The 18,487-nt window shown below is 30.4% G+C and overlaps 1 protein-coding gene across 4 annotated transcripts; it reads right to left on the reverse strand.

Annotated features, from left to right (window-relative positions):
• Positions 1-773: 773 nt before the first annotated feature.
• On the reverse strand, positions 774-16,544 carry LOC114391025 (type IV inositol polyphosphate 5-phosphatase 3-like). Of its 4 annotated transcripts, none has more exons than XM_028352015.1 (12): positions 16,352-16,544; positions 8,648-8,685; positions 8,356-8,512; positions 8,019-8,087; positions 7,347-7,419; positions 7,095-7,199; positions 6,100-6,931; positions 5,009-5,193; positions 3,737-3,845; positions 3,242-3,381; positions 1,835-2,062; positions 774-1,246 (listed from the first exon to the last, which is right to left on the reverse strand). In XM_028352015.1, exons 2-11 carry the CDS (start codon positions 8,681-8,683, stop codon positions 1,843-1,845), a joined length of 1,926 nt encoding a protein of 641 aa, XP_028207816.1. In that variant the 5' UTR covers positions 8,684-8,685; positions 16,352-16,544; the 3' UTR covers positions 774-1,246; positions 1,835-1,842. The 4 variants fall into 4 exon arrangements, with proteins under 4 accessions (XP_028207816.1, XP_028207819.1, XP_028207815.1 ...); XM_028352018.1 differs by having other exon boundaries at positions 8,356-8,467; positions 16,352-16,543; XM_028352014.1 differs by lacking the exon at positions 16,352-16,544 and having other exon boundaries at positions 8,648-9,071.
• Positions 16,545-18,487: the final 1,943 nt, after the last annotated feature.

Below are 18,487 nucleotides of genomic sequence, written 5' to 3' on the forward strand. Positions count from 1 at the left end.
AAACTTCCATTGTTTTGGTGTTTATTACTTCAATTGTTTCTACGCTACCAATTGTTCCCACAATTAATTAGTGTAGAAATAATTGTAGAAAAAAAACAAATTTGAAAAATGGTACAGAATTTAAAATTAGTATAAAATAATGGGAACAATATAAAATTATTCAAAATTTCGTGTATAAAAAATCTAAATAAGTGAGTCTAACTTTTAATATAATTATTCTAATTTTAATTAATCACATAAGATGGAGTTGTTTATTTCTATTTTTAGTTGGAATTAGTTAGAAAAATTCCTCAAAAAGTGTATTAAATTGGAATTTTTTATTCTTCCATTTTTAGTTGGAATTAATTAGACAAATTTACACGGTTTGAAAGGATATTTTTCCGTACATTATAAAATAATATTTTTTTGGTGAAGCAAAAATCTTAACCTCTATTTATTTCATTGTGATGCTCCCTTACAGTCCACAATCAACACAAAACTTTTAAAGATTGGGATGACTTTGCTTTAAGAATATAAGCAGTATAAAAGTAATCTCTGGCAACGGGAGATGCAAAAAGATTAAAAAAATTTAGAAGCCTTTCAGATGGAAAAATTGCAAAAGAACAAAAAAAAAAAAGAAATAATTATCACACAAATGCATCTCAAACCAAAAATTATTTTTCTATTTTCAATAACGAAGAAACAAATTAATAAGAAATAAATAAATCCGAATGATAAATTGACAAATATCTTTTATATTTAATTTTTCACCTTAATAAGAAGAAAAGGACATAGGAAGGAATCAACACAATGCATGTTGTGCCACAATTGCTAGAAAACGATTCAAAGAAATCTGACAGTAGAAAAAACAAAAACTCCCTGTCAACCCCTTAAATCCCTTACATACCAATTACATCGATCACTCCAAAATTCCTACACCATGCCTTCACACAAAACTCCCTCATGCCTATATATGAAACAAAGCCATTGATGCAAAAAATATGAAAAGAAGAAAAGGCAAAGGGAAAATATCTTACATACAATGCACACCTCAATCACATAATGTACATATACAGGATATAGCCAATCAAACAAACTCTAAATCTTATTGCTAAAAGGAAAAATCATATTACAAAAAATTCAAGAAAAAAAAAATGAATGAATCTAATTCTAGTAGTGGCAATGTGAGTGTTAGAAGTTGCAGCAGCTATCATTGATGCTCCTGAAATTCTGCAAGTTAATCTCCTTTACAACTCATGATGTATCCCTGCACCAGAAAGTAGAATTAGATAATATATTTATTACAACAGGAGCATGATTTCAGAGATGTACAAATATTCAAATTGATAATATTGAGACCTAGACAAGTAATAGTTGCTGCAGTCCGGGAGATATAAGGTGGGTTGGATAGTTAAAGGAGAAGGGAAGAGGGAAAAGATCGCGGGTTCAAACCCCTCTGAACCCCTCCGCTAACAAAACTAACATTTTGCTAATTATAAAAAAAAAGTTGATGCAATCCAATGGTAGCCCCTGAGTTATAAATACAAGTTTAATTACACATTTGGTCCCTATACCAGCTTGGACTAATAGTTGCCAAAGTTCCCAAACCCTTAAAAAGTGATGGAGAATATAGCTGGTGGCCAAGGCAAATCAAAGAGAGCAACAGGTATTGACTAATAATATTATTATGGCCAGGACATTCTATCTTTGATAGTTTCATTATAGTCAACCTGAAGTTGCTTTTTGCAAGGGTTATGATTCTCAACACGAGTAAGGGGGTTGAATAGGCTGCGAATAATTCATTTGAAAATTATGCATGCTGACAAGTTTATACACGATATAAGAAGCAATTCACCTGTCCAGTTAAGCAGCTAAATTCCAATTACTTAAATTTGTCATGACTTGTTCATTTTCAATCTCTGCATCAGTGAAAGTTAGGGCTCGCTGTAGCTTCCTAGGAGAAAATGTCTCAACTTCAACCATATATTTGGCAGTCACAGGTCTGTGATCAGACAGTTTGAGCTCTGCCCTTCTGTAACTCAATAATCTCATTCCCTTGCCATATGAAAGAATACGATCACACCTTCAAGGTGATTACAAACAAGCAGAAAATTCATCAAGGGTAAGACATGTATCAAATACCATACCACTAGTTCATAAACCATGAAATGGGGTGTAAGGAAATAATGAAGTCAAAACATTTTCATTAACCCAGTATCATGATTAGTATATTCAATTTGAAGCATTTAGAAATTTTCAGAGGTCTCGAGTAAGACCTGTGCAGATGTTTGTTTAAAACTTATGATTGGCACAATTATAGTTAAATAATAGTTCATGCATATGAAATTATTTTGACTTTTTTTTAATTTTTTATTATTTATTATTAAATTATTTCACATATTAATCTTGTACAATTTATCTAAAGTTTATGTAATTTTTAATTAAATATTTATATTTATCATTTTTTTTAAAAAGTCAATTTCAAATCATAGTATATTGACTGCAGGTGATACTTGTCTGAGTGATGAGAATTTATAAAATAGGATGGTGAATCATCTCGTGTCTGAGTTTAGGAGGAAGAACAAGGGTCATTAGTGGGAAGTTACAGCACTAGAGTCTAGAGCTCTATGGAGGTTGAAGGAAGCAAAGTTCACATGACCTTATAAAGAGCCACTAAAAGGAAAAAACTCACCCTTACAATTAGAACAAGTTTTCGCATGCCATGGGTTGGGAGGAGTCAAGAAAATTTTATTCTCTTCAAATTTTTAATAAAATATTAGGGTTAAATATTGATCAAATTTTGACAGAAGTTGATAAGTTTAAGATCTTGTCTCCTGTGACCAAAGCTTGAGTCATTCAACTTGTTTCCTACACCAGATACCTGATCTAAAACACCTCTTTTTGATTTTTAGGTGTGTCTTCAAAGCGCATATAGTGAATAAACATGGACACAAATAATGATTAATATTATATATTCCTAAGAAATTTGAAAACATGAGAAAACAATGGTTTTTAATAGATAATTACGAGACATGTTAGGAACACACTCTCTTACACATTCTTTGGAACATTCTCTTTAATTGATTTAAATTTATCGGAAATAACAAAATTTTGTGAGTTTCATATCATATTTAAAGATTCGCTCTCACGAATTTGTAGTTTTTAATAAATTTTAAAAAGTGTTCCTAGCACTCCTCAATAAATAAACATAAAGGCACAGGATTAGCAAACATGGAAGCAGAATCTCAGAATAAAAGCATACCATGCTGGTGAGCGCTTTCCAACCTTGGGATCCTCTCCGTAGTACTTATCTGAATTGACCTCATACTTATAAGTTGGTGGAAAGTTTAAGACGCCTTCTGACCATCCTCCAAACACACCGTTCTTGAGTTCTAGCATGAGCTGTGATAATATGATGTCAATTTAATTTATTAAACAACCAGATAATTTGATAGGATCCAGAGCAAAGTAGTTAGAACAGTTGTAGAATTAGTTATAGTTGTTATCAGTACTAAATTAAAGAATTGTCTTATGGGTTAGCTTAAATAGAAGGGAAATAGAAGGCGAGGCATTGTCTAAAATTATAACTCAAGTAATGGCTTACCTAGCAATATTAGTGACTTGTTAATTTAGTATGAAATGAAAAGAGAATAACATTTGAATGGCAGCAGATGTTAGCACAATATTTTTACTATTACCCAACAGATCAAGGGATCAAAGTATCTTTTCACAGAAACTTTAAGAGTTGCTATAGTACCTGGTCTTTCTCAACCAATTTTGACCACTGTTTTTTTGAGATAAGAGCTTTTGTTTCCACATTTGATAAGTTGATACGATAATTCAGATCACCAAACCAAATTATTCGTCTGCATATAAATTAAATTGATTAAGCAATTATAAACCACAGAACTTTTAAAGACAAAATTACAGTGACTAAACAGGAACAGAAGCTAAAAATGCTCCATCCAAGTGAATAAAACAGGAGTTGTTTGATAAGCACCCAAACACTTGAAGTCTTGAAGAACCCACCCTTAAAAGTTATACAGCAGTTATGTGTTTAGTAACAATTTTACAGTTAAGAGTGTGTGTGTGTGTGTGTGTGTGTGTCTTATGTGAATGGCATGTCAGGGAGAGGAAGACTCTGTTTGGGCTTAGGCCTGTGTATTGTGTATTGGGAGAGGTTACCTACTCTGTGATAGACATTGTCCTGTGTACTTTTGCAGTCTGGTATCTGCTTTTCCCTTTTGTCAGGTTTAATCCAAAAAATATATGATAAAACTTTGTAATCTGTGTTATTCTCTTGTGTCTAATGTTATATGAGTGACTCTGATGTTGGTGTTACAGCTAGTGTCATATAAGCTAACTTTTAGCGACCTTGCAACTCATTCATGGACATACAAAATATGGGTAGAAAAGAAGCCCATTGACACACCATTGTGGAATAATACAAAATAAATCCATAAGCCACTAAATATTTGCCTAAACCTAAACAGAAATGAAAAGGCAGCTCAATTGCAGAAAATACAGCATATTATGACACAAGATGGCAAAACAATATTATTTCTTGAAGAAAAGTAATGTGCTAACTGCTAATGCATAGTGAATATTATTTAGCAGGGTTTGTTCACGTTACGATTGTCAATAATAAATATAGGTTAGATACATGGGGAGTCTAACTGATGTTAGTGCACCAATAACTTTGGCATGAGAGACCACAACCAGATAATTCTTCAATAAGTTCCTTGTATTCTAATTTAAAAAATGTTAGCAACCACCTCATCCATGTCAATCTCCATCTCCCATTACAAACATATTTTTTGGCCTAACATAATTCAAAGACAGAGAAAGTGATAAACCCATAGAAATATTGCAAGAAATAATTAAGCTAAAAGATGAAGAAAGAAACCAAGGACTAGCTAATAATTCAGTGCAAAAGTAAAACATACAATGTGGAAAAAAGTACAACAGTTCTAATAACGAAGTAAAAAAAAAAAATAGTTTGTCATAGTATACTAAAGATTGCACTCACTCATGATCAAGGATATTTTTGGGAAGTCCAACATAAGAAAGTGAATGAAAATGGGTTCTACGAAGTATCTCATAAACATCAGCATTTCTTTTAAGTTCGTCTCCTTCCTTTTCACCTGAAGTAAGGTGGGTACATATGAAACAAAAAAGCGTCTGATGTATGGACATGCTGACAGAGATTGATCCCTGGAAAATTGAAATGGTTTTAATAATCTACTGCAATATCGGTCAGATGGTCACTCTACATAATATTAAATATCATCAATAGTACAATCAATCTAATTCAAAAACCCACCATGAACTAAAAGTTCATTATAATCATCATAAAAAAAATTAAAACTTTAAAAATAGGTGGATTAACTAGTAAGTAATTTATATTCATTTAGATAAATCAAAATAAATCCTTTAACTGAGAGGGCCATTTCCCCCTTTTCCAGAATTTTGATCAAAATATGATTATTTAAAAGATAAAGAGGAGATTGATTTTATGCATGATTCAAAAAAAAATATCTTGACCCAAAAGCATGAAGATGGGTAGTTGATTTGTTATGAATTATAATTATAAGAAAAATTATACCGAACAAGAGAACCAGTAAGATGATAACATGATCAGCAGGCAATGAGCAAATCAAATGTCAGCAAGCAAAAAAGATGGTGAGAGAAGGAAAAAGCCAAAATAACATGCAAAAAGCTTGAGCTTATCTAGAACTGTGGAACAGATCTAGAGTATTTGAGTCCTTGATAGATAGCAAACAATATATAAGAACCTAATATCATTAGGATAATGCAGGAAATAGTATGACAATAAAAGGGAAAATAAAGCTGAATTATCACAATATTAGTACGAGGGCGAGCCCTGGTGCAGCGGTAAAATTGTGCCTTGGTGACTTGTTGGTCATGGGTTCGAATCTGGAAACAGCCTCTTTGCATATGCAAGGGTAAGGCTGCGTACAACATCCCTCCCCCATACCTTCGCATAGCGAAGAGCCTCTGGGCAATGGGGTACAAAGTTTATCACAATAATAGTACAATATAATGACAAAAATATAATTTTAAGCAGTGGAAAAAAATAATCAGAAGAAAGAAAAAGACCTTGTTACCAATGTAGCCCATTACACCAACTCCAACAGTTGAAACCTTTAAATTCTGAATTTGTTTACGCAAGCTCCGACGAACCCAAATGGTGATGAAAATCCCAACCATTTGCTTGCTCACAATCCTTACATATGATGATCTTCTTTTTCTCTTTATCAAAGCTTCAAGGTCAATTTCAGGAAGACTTACAATCCCTGGCATTTCATCCATAATTGACTTGAAAGAGTTGTATGTTTTGAACGACTTAGATGATTTAAAGGATCTGAGTGATTTAAAAGAAGTTGGTCTATCCAAAACTCGCTGAGATAGCAGATGTAGTGGAGGCTCTGGCCAGCTCAAAACCACCCTTTCAGACCCACTAAGCATTCGAGTTAGTTTAGTGGCCTGTTGGGCAAATGATGTGTCCATGTTTTCTGAAAAACTTTTTTGCCTATCAAACATCTTTGGAAAAGAAAACTGCCTCTGTAAGTCAGTTTTAACTGGCAAAGTGGTGTTTGCAATATCAGCAGCATCGGAAGCTAATAAATTTGTATTCACAGTTTCACCCATGAATGTTCCATCACAAATATTGTTTTCTTCATCCAAAGGATGGACTTCCTCACCAATGTCACTATCACTTTCAAGTAATATTTCTTCTTCTATATCAGGGACGTCATCTGAGGGCTTAAATTTTGATGGAGATGGAGGGTCACTAAAGGATTTTATCTTTGGCATTTCAGGTCGAACTCTATTCAGTGTTTCTCGAATAATATTCTCCCATTTTGGAACAGGACGGGTATCTTCAGCACCAAATATGTTACCAGGGTTTAAGGGTACAATCTCTTGAAGACTGCAAGTGTAAATCATTGTTTTACAAAACAGTATCAGATGTATTACATACACTATCGGAAGTGGACAAAATAGAAACTTATGACAAATACCAAAAGTTCATTCATAAATATACCATGTCCAGCTCGAGAAGTATTTTCAGTAACAATTGGTGAAGAACTTACCCCAGGACATAGATGTCAGCTGGTTCGTTGATGCCAAGCCAATCATCAATATCAAGGTCATCAGGTGGAAGCTTTCCTCCAACATTCCACGTCCCAACACATACCCTAGGAGGCAAATATACACCAGAATCCTTATTAAGATATGAATGGCTTTGGCAATCATGCCAAATAAACTGTGTTTTTCACACTTTAAAACAATTGCAACTATTGTGCAGTCTTTCTTACTGAATAAACATGAGAATGGTATCTCACCTCAGCTCATTTTTGTTTATATACTGAGATCTATAAGTTGATGACTTTTGCCTCCTTAACTTTGGAAGAAATTCTGTGATTCAATATCAATTTAGGCTAATACACAGACAATAAATTAAAGCAACGTACTAAACCTTCACAGTCACTTCACAGAAGAGATGAAAAACTCAACAGACTACAAAAATTATAAGTTAGAACAGGATGTTCATGGGGCTATTGATTTCTGCAGCATGCTAAGATTTTTTTGTGACAAGTTGCTTTCAGAAAAAAAGAAAAAAAAAAGTCTCCACACCAGGGATAATGTTATAAAGGTTTAAAATTTACAGAACACAGCATTGAACAATTTGATTTTGCATTATTTTGCAACTGTGTATTTTTCTGCAGTACATACTTACAATTATACCTACTTTCAGTGACATAACTCTATGATCTATATTCAAATGCAAAAAATCAAATAATTTACATGTGGCTGTCTACTACTGGACGAATTATCCAAAGTGACAAAAAAGCATCAACAAATCCTAGCTTTAGAACTATAGAGATGTATCATTCTTAGTTCTTACACCACTCAAAAGCCTTACTATGCCAGTCTTGAATGTGTGTTAGTGAAAATGAAAAAAACTTTGCAATTCACAGATGGTATATAAGATCATCCCATACACAAAAAGTCACCTGATGATTCAGATGAAGCTTCATCTTCATTACATCTGTTGTCCGCAAACTGCGACTGTCTTCCTCGCTCTAAATATCACACCAAACACAAAGTGACACTTCAGCAGCAAAAAAGACAAAATATAATCAAATAAAGCCTAAAACACCCAGAAACAACCCCAATTCAAAGTCTTTTTAGATCACTTCACAGTTTACTCTCCCACCCTATTGACCCCAATGCTCAACTTTCGCAATTCTGATCAAATCAACAAAATAAAAGTAACTCACTTCCCCAAAATTCAGAAACAAAAGCACACAAATTCAAAATGACAACAAAATCACTCTTGCATAAACTCACCTTCATTGTCTGAACCACTTTCAGAATCATCATCAACAGGGTCAGCACTGTAATCAGACTCATAGCTCCCCATGTTAAACCACTTGCGCATGACCACCCTTGCCCAGAAGAGCTGTAAGCAGGACCAACCGAAACAACATATTTCAGCCCAACTTCTCTGCAATTTGCCTCAGTTTCCCAAAATCAACAAAACCCCCCCACAACAGCAACAACCACACACAAACATAAAAAGACAAACAAAGAAAGAAAAACCATCAGAGGGAGAGAGAGGGAAAAAAATAAAAAACAGTACCTGTTGGTGGTGTGGTGACCTATGATGACGCTTCATCACTGTTCAAAATGGGTACCAGGAATAACTAACAAGAGTGAGAAAAATGAAGATGGGGTGATAGAGAAGATTGTTAAGTTGTCAATACACAACAGTGAGGGAACAAAAGAATTTGCAGTTGTAGGTGAAAAAAAAAAAAAAGTTGCTCCTTTTTTTGTAGATTCTGGAGCTTTGACTGTGCAATTTAGTTGAGTTAGTAGTAATTAGAGAATTTTAAGGGGAGGGTTGAGGGAAAGTTTACATTTTTACACCTTCAATTAAATAAACAAACAAAGAACAGAACAATGGGGTTTGACACAGAATTTTTTGTAGCAAAAGCATGGTTATCAATGACATTTGACATGTTTATATATGACGGTCATTAGTGGTGGTCCATCGATAATCCGAGGTCACGATGGACGGTTAGATTGCTCAAAATTCATCATTCAACTATTACGCATTTTTTATAGCCAAGAGTCTGGGCGATAGGGTACGAAGTTTTTATCTTTTCTAATATGGACGTGTGAATTTTTCGCAGTCTATTTGGAATGATAATGCTTGCTTTCGTGCATGTCTTTTTTTTATTTCTGTACATCGTAATAATTTATTTTTGGACTAATTAGTGTAATGGTCCTTATAATTATAATTATAATAACTTTCTTTTGTAGTCTTATAGTTTAAAATATCTCATTTTAGTTTGGTATAGTTACAATTTTTAATTCTATTCAAATCCATAAAACTACTAAAAAAACTAAAACTATCCAACTCTTTTATGGTTTTTCACTCCCAAATTCGTAGTAATTTTAAAGAATCTGAATATGCAATGAAATTTTTTTAATTATAAAGACTAAAATAAAATGTTTTAAATTATAACGCTAAAAGAGAAATATATTAACTATAGACCAAAAGTAATTAAACTTTTATTTTTCTTCTTCTTTTGTAGCATGTGTAGCAATGGATGAACATGAATAAAGTCTATCTAGGAAAAGATGTTGAATATATGGTACAGAAATTGAGTCATAATATATATAAAGGAAATTTAATTAAAATACTGGTAATGAATAAAGTCTATCTAGGAAAAGATTATTCAGGGAATTGAGTCATACTAGTATATTGCAGTAATATAAATGCTATGTGGTTAGTATCATTGAATGTGGATACACAGAAGCAATCATAAATTTTAATTTTAACTAGACCACCATACAGTAAGAAAATAAATTCCTTCACATTTTATAAAATTCAAAGTAAACTTGGTCTCATAATTAAGTCATAATTACCGTCCAGCAATATTTTTTTTATCCAACTTGAAGAGTTAATTGACGCAGGAAATGCCTCTTGTTCACGGCGTCTAATGAAGACCTCGACATCTCAAGTTTCACTTTTATTTGTTTGTTTTACTTTTTTGTCTTTGTGATAACATAAATTGGTGGATGTGTATAGAAGAGGAGTACGTAACTAAACCATTTGGTGAATTTTAGTAGTCTTGCATTACACTCTTCTTATTTATTTAGTCTCTAATTTTTGTTGGCATTCACTTTTACCAGTTCTAAAGTTACTCTATGTCTTCGCACAGATACATCAAAACCCACCTAACATTAACAAAGAGGGGATTATTCCAATAAGAAAACAAAGCAATTAAAATACTAACAAGAATGAAAAAGAGTGATCATGATCATAACCATGTATGCAAGTAAGCACCTAAGCTCACTACTATTGGTTCCTATTCTAAAGGATATATATAATATAACAATCAACTTTTGAAATAACAACTATGGTATAAAATGGTATGTCTATGTCAAACCAATAAACATGGCTATAAGGTAAGATAAATCAGCTTAAACAAAAGGCCAATTAGTAACATATAGTTTATAGGTGTAAAGGACAAGAAGGAATCAACAATGCATTGTTTTTTTAGAATATTCTAATTGGTTAAACAAAAGTATGCGAAGGAGATGGGGCAAACTGAGGAAGCATTAGAGGATAAAATAATTCCATAGCTAAAAAAAAATAGATTTAGTTAATAACATGGCACGCCAACTCATGGACCACAGCTTGCAGAGAAGAATTGCAACGCGGAATTGAGCAAAGGTTGGGAAAAGTTTGGAGTTGAATCATAGTTGATAATCACATCATATTATCCAAAAGGGGGGTCACTCTACAATACTGTATTTTTTTTATTATTATTGTGGGGATACACGAATGAACACAATCAAACCTGCTGGACACTGCACATTACTTTTGTTTTCTCTTATTATCTTTCTCCTTTTGGAATGAGTGTGGATATATGATCATTTTCACCCAATGAGTGATTACAAAATTATTATATTTTGAAAAATGACAGCAACACACACTAGCTTGTTATTGTTAACACTTTTTTTTACGTGCATTTTTTTATTGTTGATTAAAATTTATAAAAAATTATAAAAATAAGAAAGAGAGAGAGTGAATAAATAAGATAAAAAACTTACAAAATTATAATTTCAATCAATAATAAAAAAATATTAGCAACACGCTTTTTAACATAAGCGTTCTAACACATTTTATTATTAAAAAGTAAAAAAAAAATAGGAAAGAGAGAGGGTCAATATAGATGTGAAATGTGCAAAATTATAATTTTTAATAAATTTTAAATAATAAAAAAATACATCCAAAAGAATATATCAAAAAGTGTGTTGTTAGTCCTAAGGATTTCTCTTAAATTTTTTTCTAGTTATCACATAATACCATGTATGTAAAATTGTGTATCTTGGCTCAAGTGGTGACTAGTGAATTCTGCATATGAATATATGATTGCACCTAAATTCTTAAAAAAAATCAATAAAAACACCTATTATTTGGTGCATATATAATTTGCAACTTACTTTATTTGGAATATACATGAAACTAAACAACATATAATTACATTTTATTTGGTGCAGAGATTTGATTCTCGTCTTTCTCTTTGAGATAATAAATTTTGACACTTAATAAAAAAAAACCATACTTAATTCCTTTCTCTTGCACTTTAGAGCTAAAGCAACAACCTTTTTTTTAACATAGGAAAAAGGTGATTTTCTAACTAAAAATGTTTTTAAAAATTATGATAATTATATAATGAAGTTTGATGAAAAATTGTAAAAGAAAATTTTAATTGTGACCCTCATTAAAACAAATAATTTTTGTAAAATCTTTTAAAAGAACTATACCATGATTATATTTTATCAAAAAATATCTAACGCGATTCTATATATAGTATAATTTTAATTACATTCAAACTGAACCTACGGCAATCAATAATATTTATATTTAAATAGTTGGTTTGGGCATCATACCAAACAATTTTCTGGGACAAAATTTTTGCATATATAACTTAGTTCTGGGGCATCAATTTTTCAAAAAATTGAAGTTTGAACCTAAAATTTTGCTATGACTGAATGCTGCTACGCCAAGTGTCACACTCTGGTATCACATCGCTAATATTCGGAGATAAGAGTCTTGACAATTGTAAACCTTGTACGAGCTATAAGAGCTGTGATATCTTTTGTGTCTTTAAGTTACAATGAGCTGGGATTTAATAGTTCTTCCTTCCTGATAATTTTATATGGGTTTATATCATAACTTTCTTTCTTTTCTACATATAAAATATAAAAAAGGTTCGTGTGCATGCAATCATGCATACATAAAGAAGTATAATTAAAATATATATTAAAGAATCATTGGTTTGAAAAAATTATATATATATATATATATATATATATATATATATATATATATATATATATATTGTAACATTCTCTCTTTTTGGTTTGAAAAAATTATATATATATATATATATATATATATATATATATATTGTAACATTCTCTCTTTTTTAACATTTTCTTCCTCCCCTTTATATTTATTAACGTTTCTTATACAAGCGTTGTATAGTTTATTTTGAATCAACTATTTATATGATTCATTTCTTTAAGCAAGTTGTAAATAGTTTTCTTATATTTTAGTTATCGTTTTTTGCTCAAATATATTATGATGATCATCATTTCAAATAAACAATGTAACTGATGAGTCCAATTTTTATATGAACTCGCACATAACATAATAATGATATTTTCAATTAAAATATTATATATATATATATATATATATATATATATATATATATATATGCTCATAATAAGATAATGAGGAAAAGTTTGATGATATTTATATCTGTCTTTAGTGTCTTTTTCATTTGTTCTCCATATCTAAAATTTTTGACAAACATACAATTGCCGACAAAGCAGAATTGATTCAAACAATGCATGATTAACTGCAAAAGGTTGCATCCTAAATTAAACCATCATCATATATAGATGAATGCATATGATTATGTGAATGTTTGTTCTACACAATCATTGCCACAAAAGCCATGTTTAACAAAGCTGAACAAATCTAGTTTCATGTATGTTTGTCTCTCGTACCTCATTATAAACCATGAAATGAAGCTCTACATTATTTGGTATAGATAATTAGAAGATGTAAGAAAAAATAACGAAAATACTGTCGGCAGATATATATGTGAGGAGTGAAAGTAAACACACAAAAACAGAGCTACTGAGATTTATATATTTTGTTAATAATAGTATATTGAGTAAATTGAAAACACTATATATATACGGTATAATATGTATTATTTGAGTTTTGATTTAGAACATTTTTTTAATAAATAAAGTAATAGGCACTAATCATTCATGAAAAATAAAGACTAATACTTGAAAAAAAGTAAACTATTGAATTAAAATTTAAAAGGGTGATCATAGAAAGTGGTGCAGTTTATTTTCAATTAATATATAGCTTTGCTGTCTTAAATTAATAAAGAACAGGATAATTGAAGGAGTCCAGCTCCCCAGAGTTTTTTGTAAGAAAAAAACAGAAAGAAAAAACATTAAGAACATTATACGGAGGAAAACACATGATTTATATTTAATATAAACAACATTAATTGATTGATATTTATAAGAATTAATTTATTAGTGTGATTATTTTGTATAAATTTACAATTAAATGCTTTATCTATATTTCATTTTTTATTCATAATATTATGATTTATCAATCTACTGAATGAGCTATAATTAACACAAGATGACCATATATGATCATATAAACTCAACTTTAATTGTATGAATAATAGCACAGATCGTGCGCGCTTTATAATACGTCAAATGATTTAATTAAAAAAACATTCTGCAGTTTCATAGTTTCATATATAGCTTAACTTAAGGGAAATTAATTATATACATCACATGCAACATGGGGCCCCTTAATGGAGGGTTTTAGCTAGCCAACAACTCACAAGCATGCATGATATGATCACATACAGATGATTCACAGAATAGGGTTCTTATTGGAATGTAATGAATACGCAACAATGTTGAGTCATGAGTGTTTCCTTTATTTCTTTGTCGCAACAGCACATGCATGTGAAGTGGAAGAGGAAGTTTTACATGTTGCCTTCCTTTGTCACATCCATAGAATTTTCCAACTTTCCCCCACTTATTTGAATACACTCCTTTTTTTCTTTCATGTTAATTAAGCAAGAATCTTCTTCTTTTTCGACTTTATTTTCCCCTTTATGATAAAATGGAGAGATTTTGGAAAAGAATCAATTGATTATATTTTCCCCAAAAGTTGTTTAAAAAAGTGTATACTAGAGAAAATGCATGTACATGTGGGGTGTGTGGGTGAGATTTTGTGCAAGGTGGGATGAGGGGGGTGCTAACATAGTAATATAATTAATTTTGTTTCATATAAAAGACATCCTTCTTAGGATATGCACCAAAAAGTTGATAAAGATCTAACATTTAGATTTACATACGAGGGGCAATTCAAGATATGGTCATGGTCCTCGTTTGGTGTGAAGGAAAAAAATGCGTTTATTATGGCTGTAGCTTATAAATATAAAATTCTAAGTAACTATACAACATACATTATGTAAAGACGAATATTTAATATTTAATAATGTACCAAACAAACAAAGACTATTAAAAGAAAAGTTGACTTCTCTGCCGCTCCACCGATGTCAGTACCTTAATATTTTTTTCCCGATTTATATAAGAAAAGGGACCTGATCGATAATTTAAAATTGGTATAAAATAAATAAAATCTTATCAAAAAATTATTTTTATTAAAAATAAAAATCGAATATTATTCCAACTATTCCATGTTAACTTTAGTACTTAATTTTAACACATTAATTATTTATGTTTAATTATTTGATTACTTAAACTAATTTGGTTATAGAATTAAATATAATTTATTTATTGAAAATTGTTACTTTTTATATTTTTTATAAATTTCAATATATTTTTAATACAATTTTTAGTAAAAGAAATTGTTAGATTCCTTAACCAATATTCTCTCTGCCAAAAGAAAAACTAATATCATCCAATTGCTAAGATTTTATATTCTCTAATTAGTAGTCTTTTCACAATAGTGATAAAAAAATTTGAAATATAAAACCTCATATATGTAATAAATTTTCTGAAGGTTTTACTGGTAGTCAAGTTAAAAAAAATACTAATTTACTAAAAAAGTCAAAACGGATTAATTAGTTCATCCATTATTATGTCGAATTTTAATAATGTTAATCATAAAATTCATTTGCCTAATATATAAATCATTAGTATATTTTAAGCGCGAGTTATTACGAGCTACAATGAGTAAATTCATTAACCCGTTAGTTCCTCATTTATTTAGTTTATATTACCTTAAACATAAATTTAGAAGCACCTTTATTTTGAAGCAAATATTTTTTCTGAATTATTATAAATATTAACGTTTGCTTTTATGGATGGATATCTTAATAACTCTAAAGTTAAAAAAAAAAAACATAAATATTTCAGATAAGCTAAGAAAACTATTCTTGTAATCTATATATCAAACTGCCCTTCCATGCTTAACACCTTATATACATTTTTTTTCCGGTGAATATAACTCCTTAAATTAACATATTCTTTTGCCTAACCTATCCTTCCTTGTTTAACTGCTACGAAAAAAAGTGTGGAAATAATTTACCTTACAAAAAAGAGAAAAGAGAACAAACCGTGAAGAATTTTATCACCTGCGACTAATGCCGCTAACTATATTGTTGAGTTATAAAGGAAACTTTGTTCACTAGCTATACTTATTAGTTACGCGATATAATACCCAAACATGTCTGTTCAGAAATTATGTTAGGATCAATTATGATAATCATCATTTTCTTTTTTTCTTTAATTTTTCCTTTTAGGATATGTTTAGTTTAAGAAAAAAAAATAAAAAAAACAAGATATTTTTTTTAAATATTTAATAAAAAAGAAACTTAAAATAAATTAAAAAATTGAAACTTAATTAAAAATAATTAATTTTATTGCTGCACAATGCTTAATTAAGGATGCATGATCTATTCTACGCTATTATTCTACTCCTCTCAAAAAGTAAAAATTCAAAAAACTATGTCTAGTTACATTAAATTTTCTCCATTCTCACCAAAGTTAAGTTATATTGTCATTTTCAAAATGCATCCTATTATTGTATTACAAACCAATTGGCTACTTTGCCTATGGCTCATGAACAAACTAATTTTAACAAGCATTCAAACCACTATTTAACAAAAGAAAAGAAGAAGAAGAAGAAAAAAGTATCGATGGTCGATGATGATAAAGAAAAAGGAGGGAATATGAAGAAACATACCTCTCTAGCTTGAGATGATCGATATTAAAAGAAGAGAGTAGAAAGATGTATATATCTAATTTCTTCTACTGTGTTGCGATTTGCGAATCCTTCAAACTATATGATACACCGAGTGACAAGTTATGTGTGGAAGGTTTCTTCTTTGCTGATATGGTTCAAGCATGCATCTTGTGAAGAGCCTGAACCTTGAATTTATATATAGTTCCTCCATTTGTCTGTCGGATGGTATTATATATATATATATATAACAACACAGTGGGAGGAGGTGGCATCTTTCTCTAACTACACTTATCTGCCTCAACGTGTCGAGGCACGTGGCTTTGGTGTGCTGTGTCAAAAGCGGGTATGATTGTAAAATTACTACTAACAAGTATGTATATAAAACAGAAAAATTCTTGAATAGGAACAAACTCAACACCTACACTATCCTTACTAAAATTAATAAATCATGTAGTTGTGAAAAAAATTTCTCATTTATTAGATTTAAATTAATTCCTTCTAATATGATGATATGAATATATAATATAGCATAGTTACCTAATGAAATTCGTTAAATAAAAATCAAGAAACATGTTAACTAATAATCTTATTATAAATCTAAATGTGTTAAAGGTGTTATGAAAATAATATAAATAAAAGACAAAAATATAAAGATAGTGTAAAGATGCCAGATATAGAAAATAAAACAGAAAATGTTTTTTAGAGAAAAATTAGGGGAGAGAGAATGATTTCAGGGCAAGAGAAACCTTCATATTCAAAGAACATTTACATAAGAATATATTTCTCTCTCATATCAAGGAAATGTATGGAGGTTCAATCATGTGACTTATTAGATGTAAGACTCTCTCTTGCAACTTAATCAATACCTTGGGGTTGTACGTTTAATTTTATTTTGTTCATATAAACAAAAGATAACGAACAAAATTGAAATTTTTTATTCTATAAATATTGACCAATGGGTTTTTATCTTTAGATTACTTGGAAACCTTTTGAGTAATTCCTCCAACGATAACCACCTTTCTTCTTTCACATGGAGTGGATTTTCCTTGAGACCAAGGAGATCTCATTTTCTATAGCTAGACTTCTATCATTCAGACTATTCATCAACTATTCCTCGACCTTGATGGCTATGGACGATGAAGTTCTCTTTGGCTTCTAAATGCTTAGAGCCTTTCCTAGAGTCTTCATATTAAAGTTCTATCTCATGAACTTTCAAGATACTAATCAACTCCTCCAAAGATTGCTAGGTCATTGGACGCTCTCAAGGTTGTAACAAGTGATCTTCACTGTTTAGGCAAATTACTTCTTTAGATTTTATCCATATTATAGTTTTACCTAAAAATATGAGTTTATTTAATATGGTCTAAAATCTACCAAACATATTTTGTATGTTTTTAATTTGTTTTCTTCCATATTAAAAAACTCATATTGATGCACAATCAAACTCAACTTATTTCTTTTTACCTTTGTGCAACCTTCATATGTGAGACCTAAAGTGTTCTACATTTGCTTAGCACTTTTAAAGTTGTGCACTTTAGTATATTCTTCTTCAAATTAAACACAAATTATGAACTTACGAGCTTTAGATTTTAAGTGATACCTTTGCTTGTCCTCCTTCTTCCATCTATTATGAGATATTTCATTGAGATTCTCATCAAGAGGTATATAGCTACTGATTTCAACTACATTCCATGGTCGTTTTCTTTTCTAATCTTGCTTGCCTTCTCCAATCTCGTGAGAGTGAGATACATGGACTCCTCATTTCTGTCCTTTAAAACGTTACACCATATCCATTGGTGGAAGAGGAGGGATGGAAAAGGAAGGGTCGTTGCTTAAGGACTTCTTCTTAGGTTAATGACATTAATATGTGAAAATTTAAAATACATTCTTTTTAATTGACGTTACATAACATGATTGGAGGGGCATGAAAAGGGACAGACTTTTAGGAGGAATGTGATTTCAATCCGTTTGAAATAATAAGAAATATATTAGAACGGGTTGAATATTAGATAATTTATTATAAATATTTATTTTAATAAAATAAGTATTTTTTTACTAAATTATTTTTATTTTGAAAAATAATTTTCTTACTTATTTTAAAAAATAAATCTTATTTATTTTTTAAAAATATTTATA

This window comes from Glycine soja, chromosome 16 (genome assembly GCF_004193775.1).
Source record: "Glycine soja cultivar W05 chromosome 16, ASM419377v2, whole genome shotgun sequence".
Classification (NCBI taxonomy): domain Eukaryota; kingdom Viridiplantae; phylum Streptophyta; class Magnoliopsida; order Fabales; family Fabaceae; genus Glycine; species Glycine soja.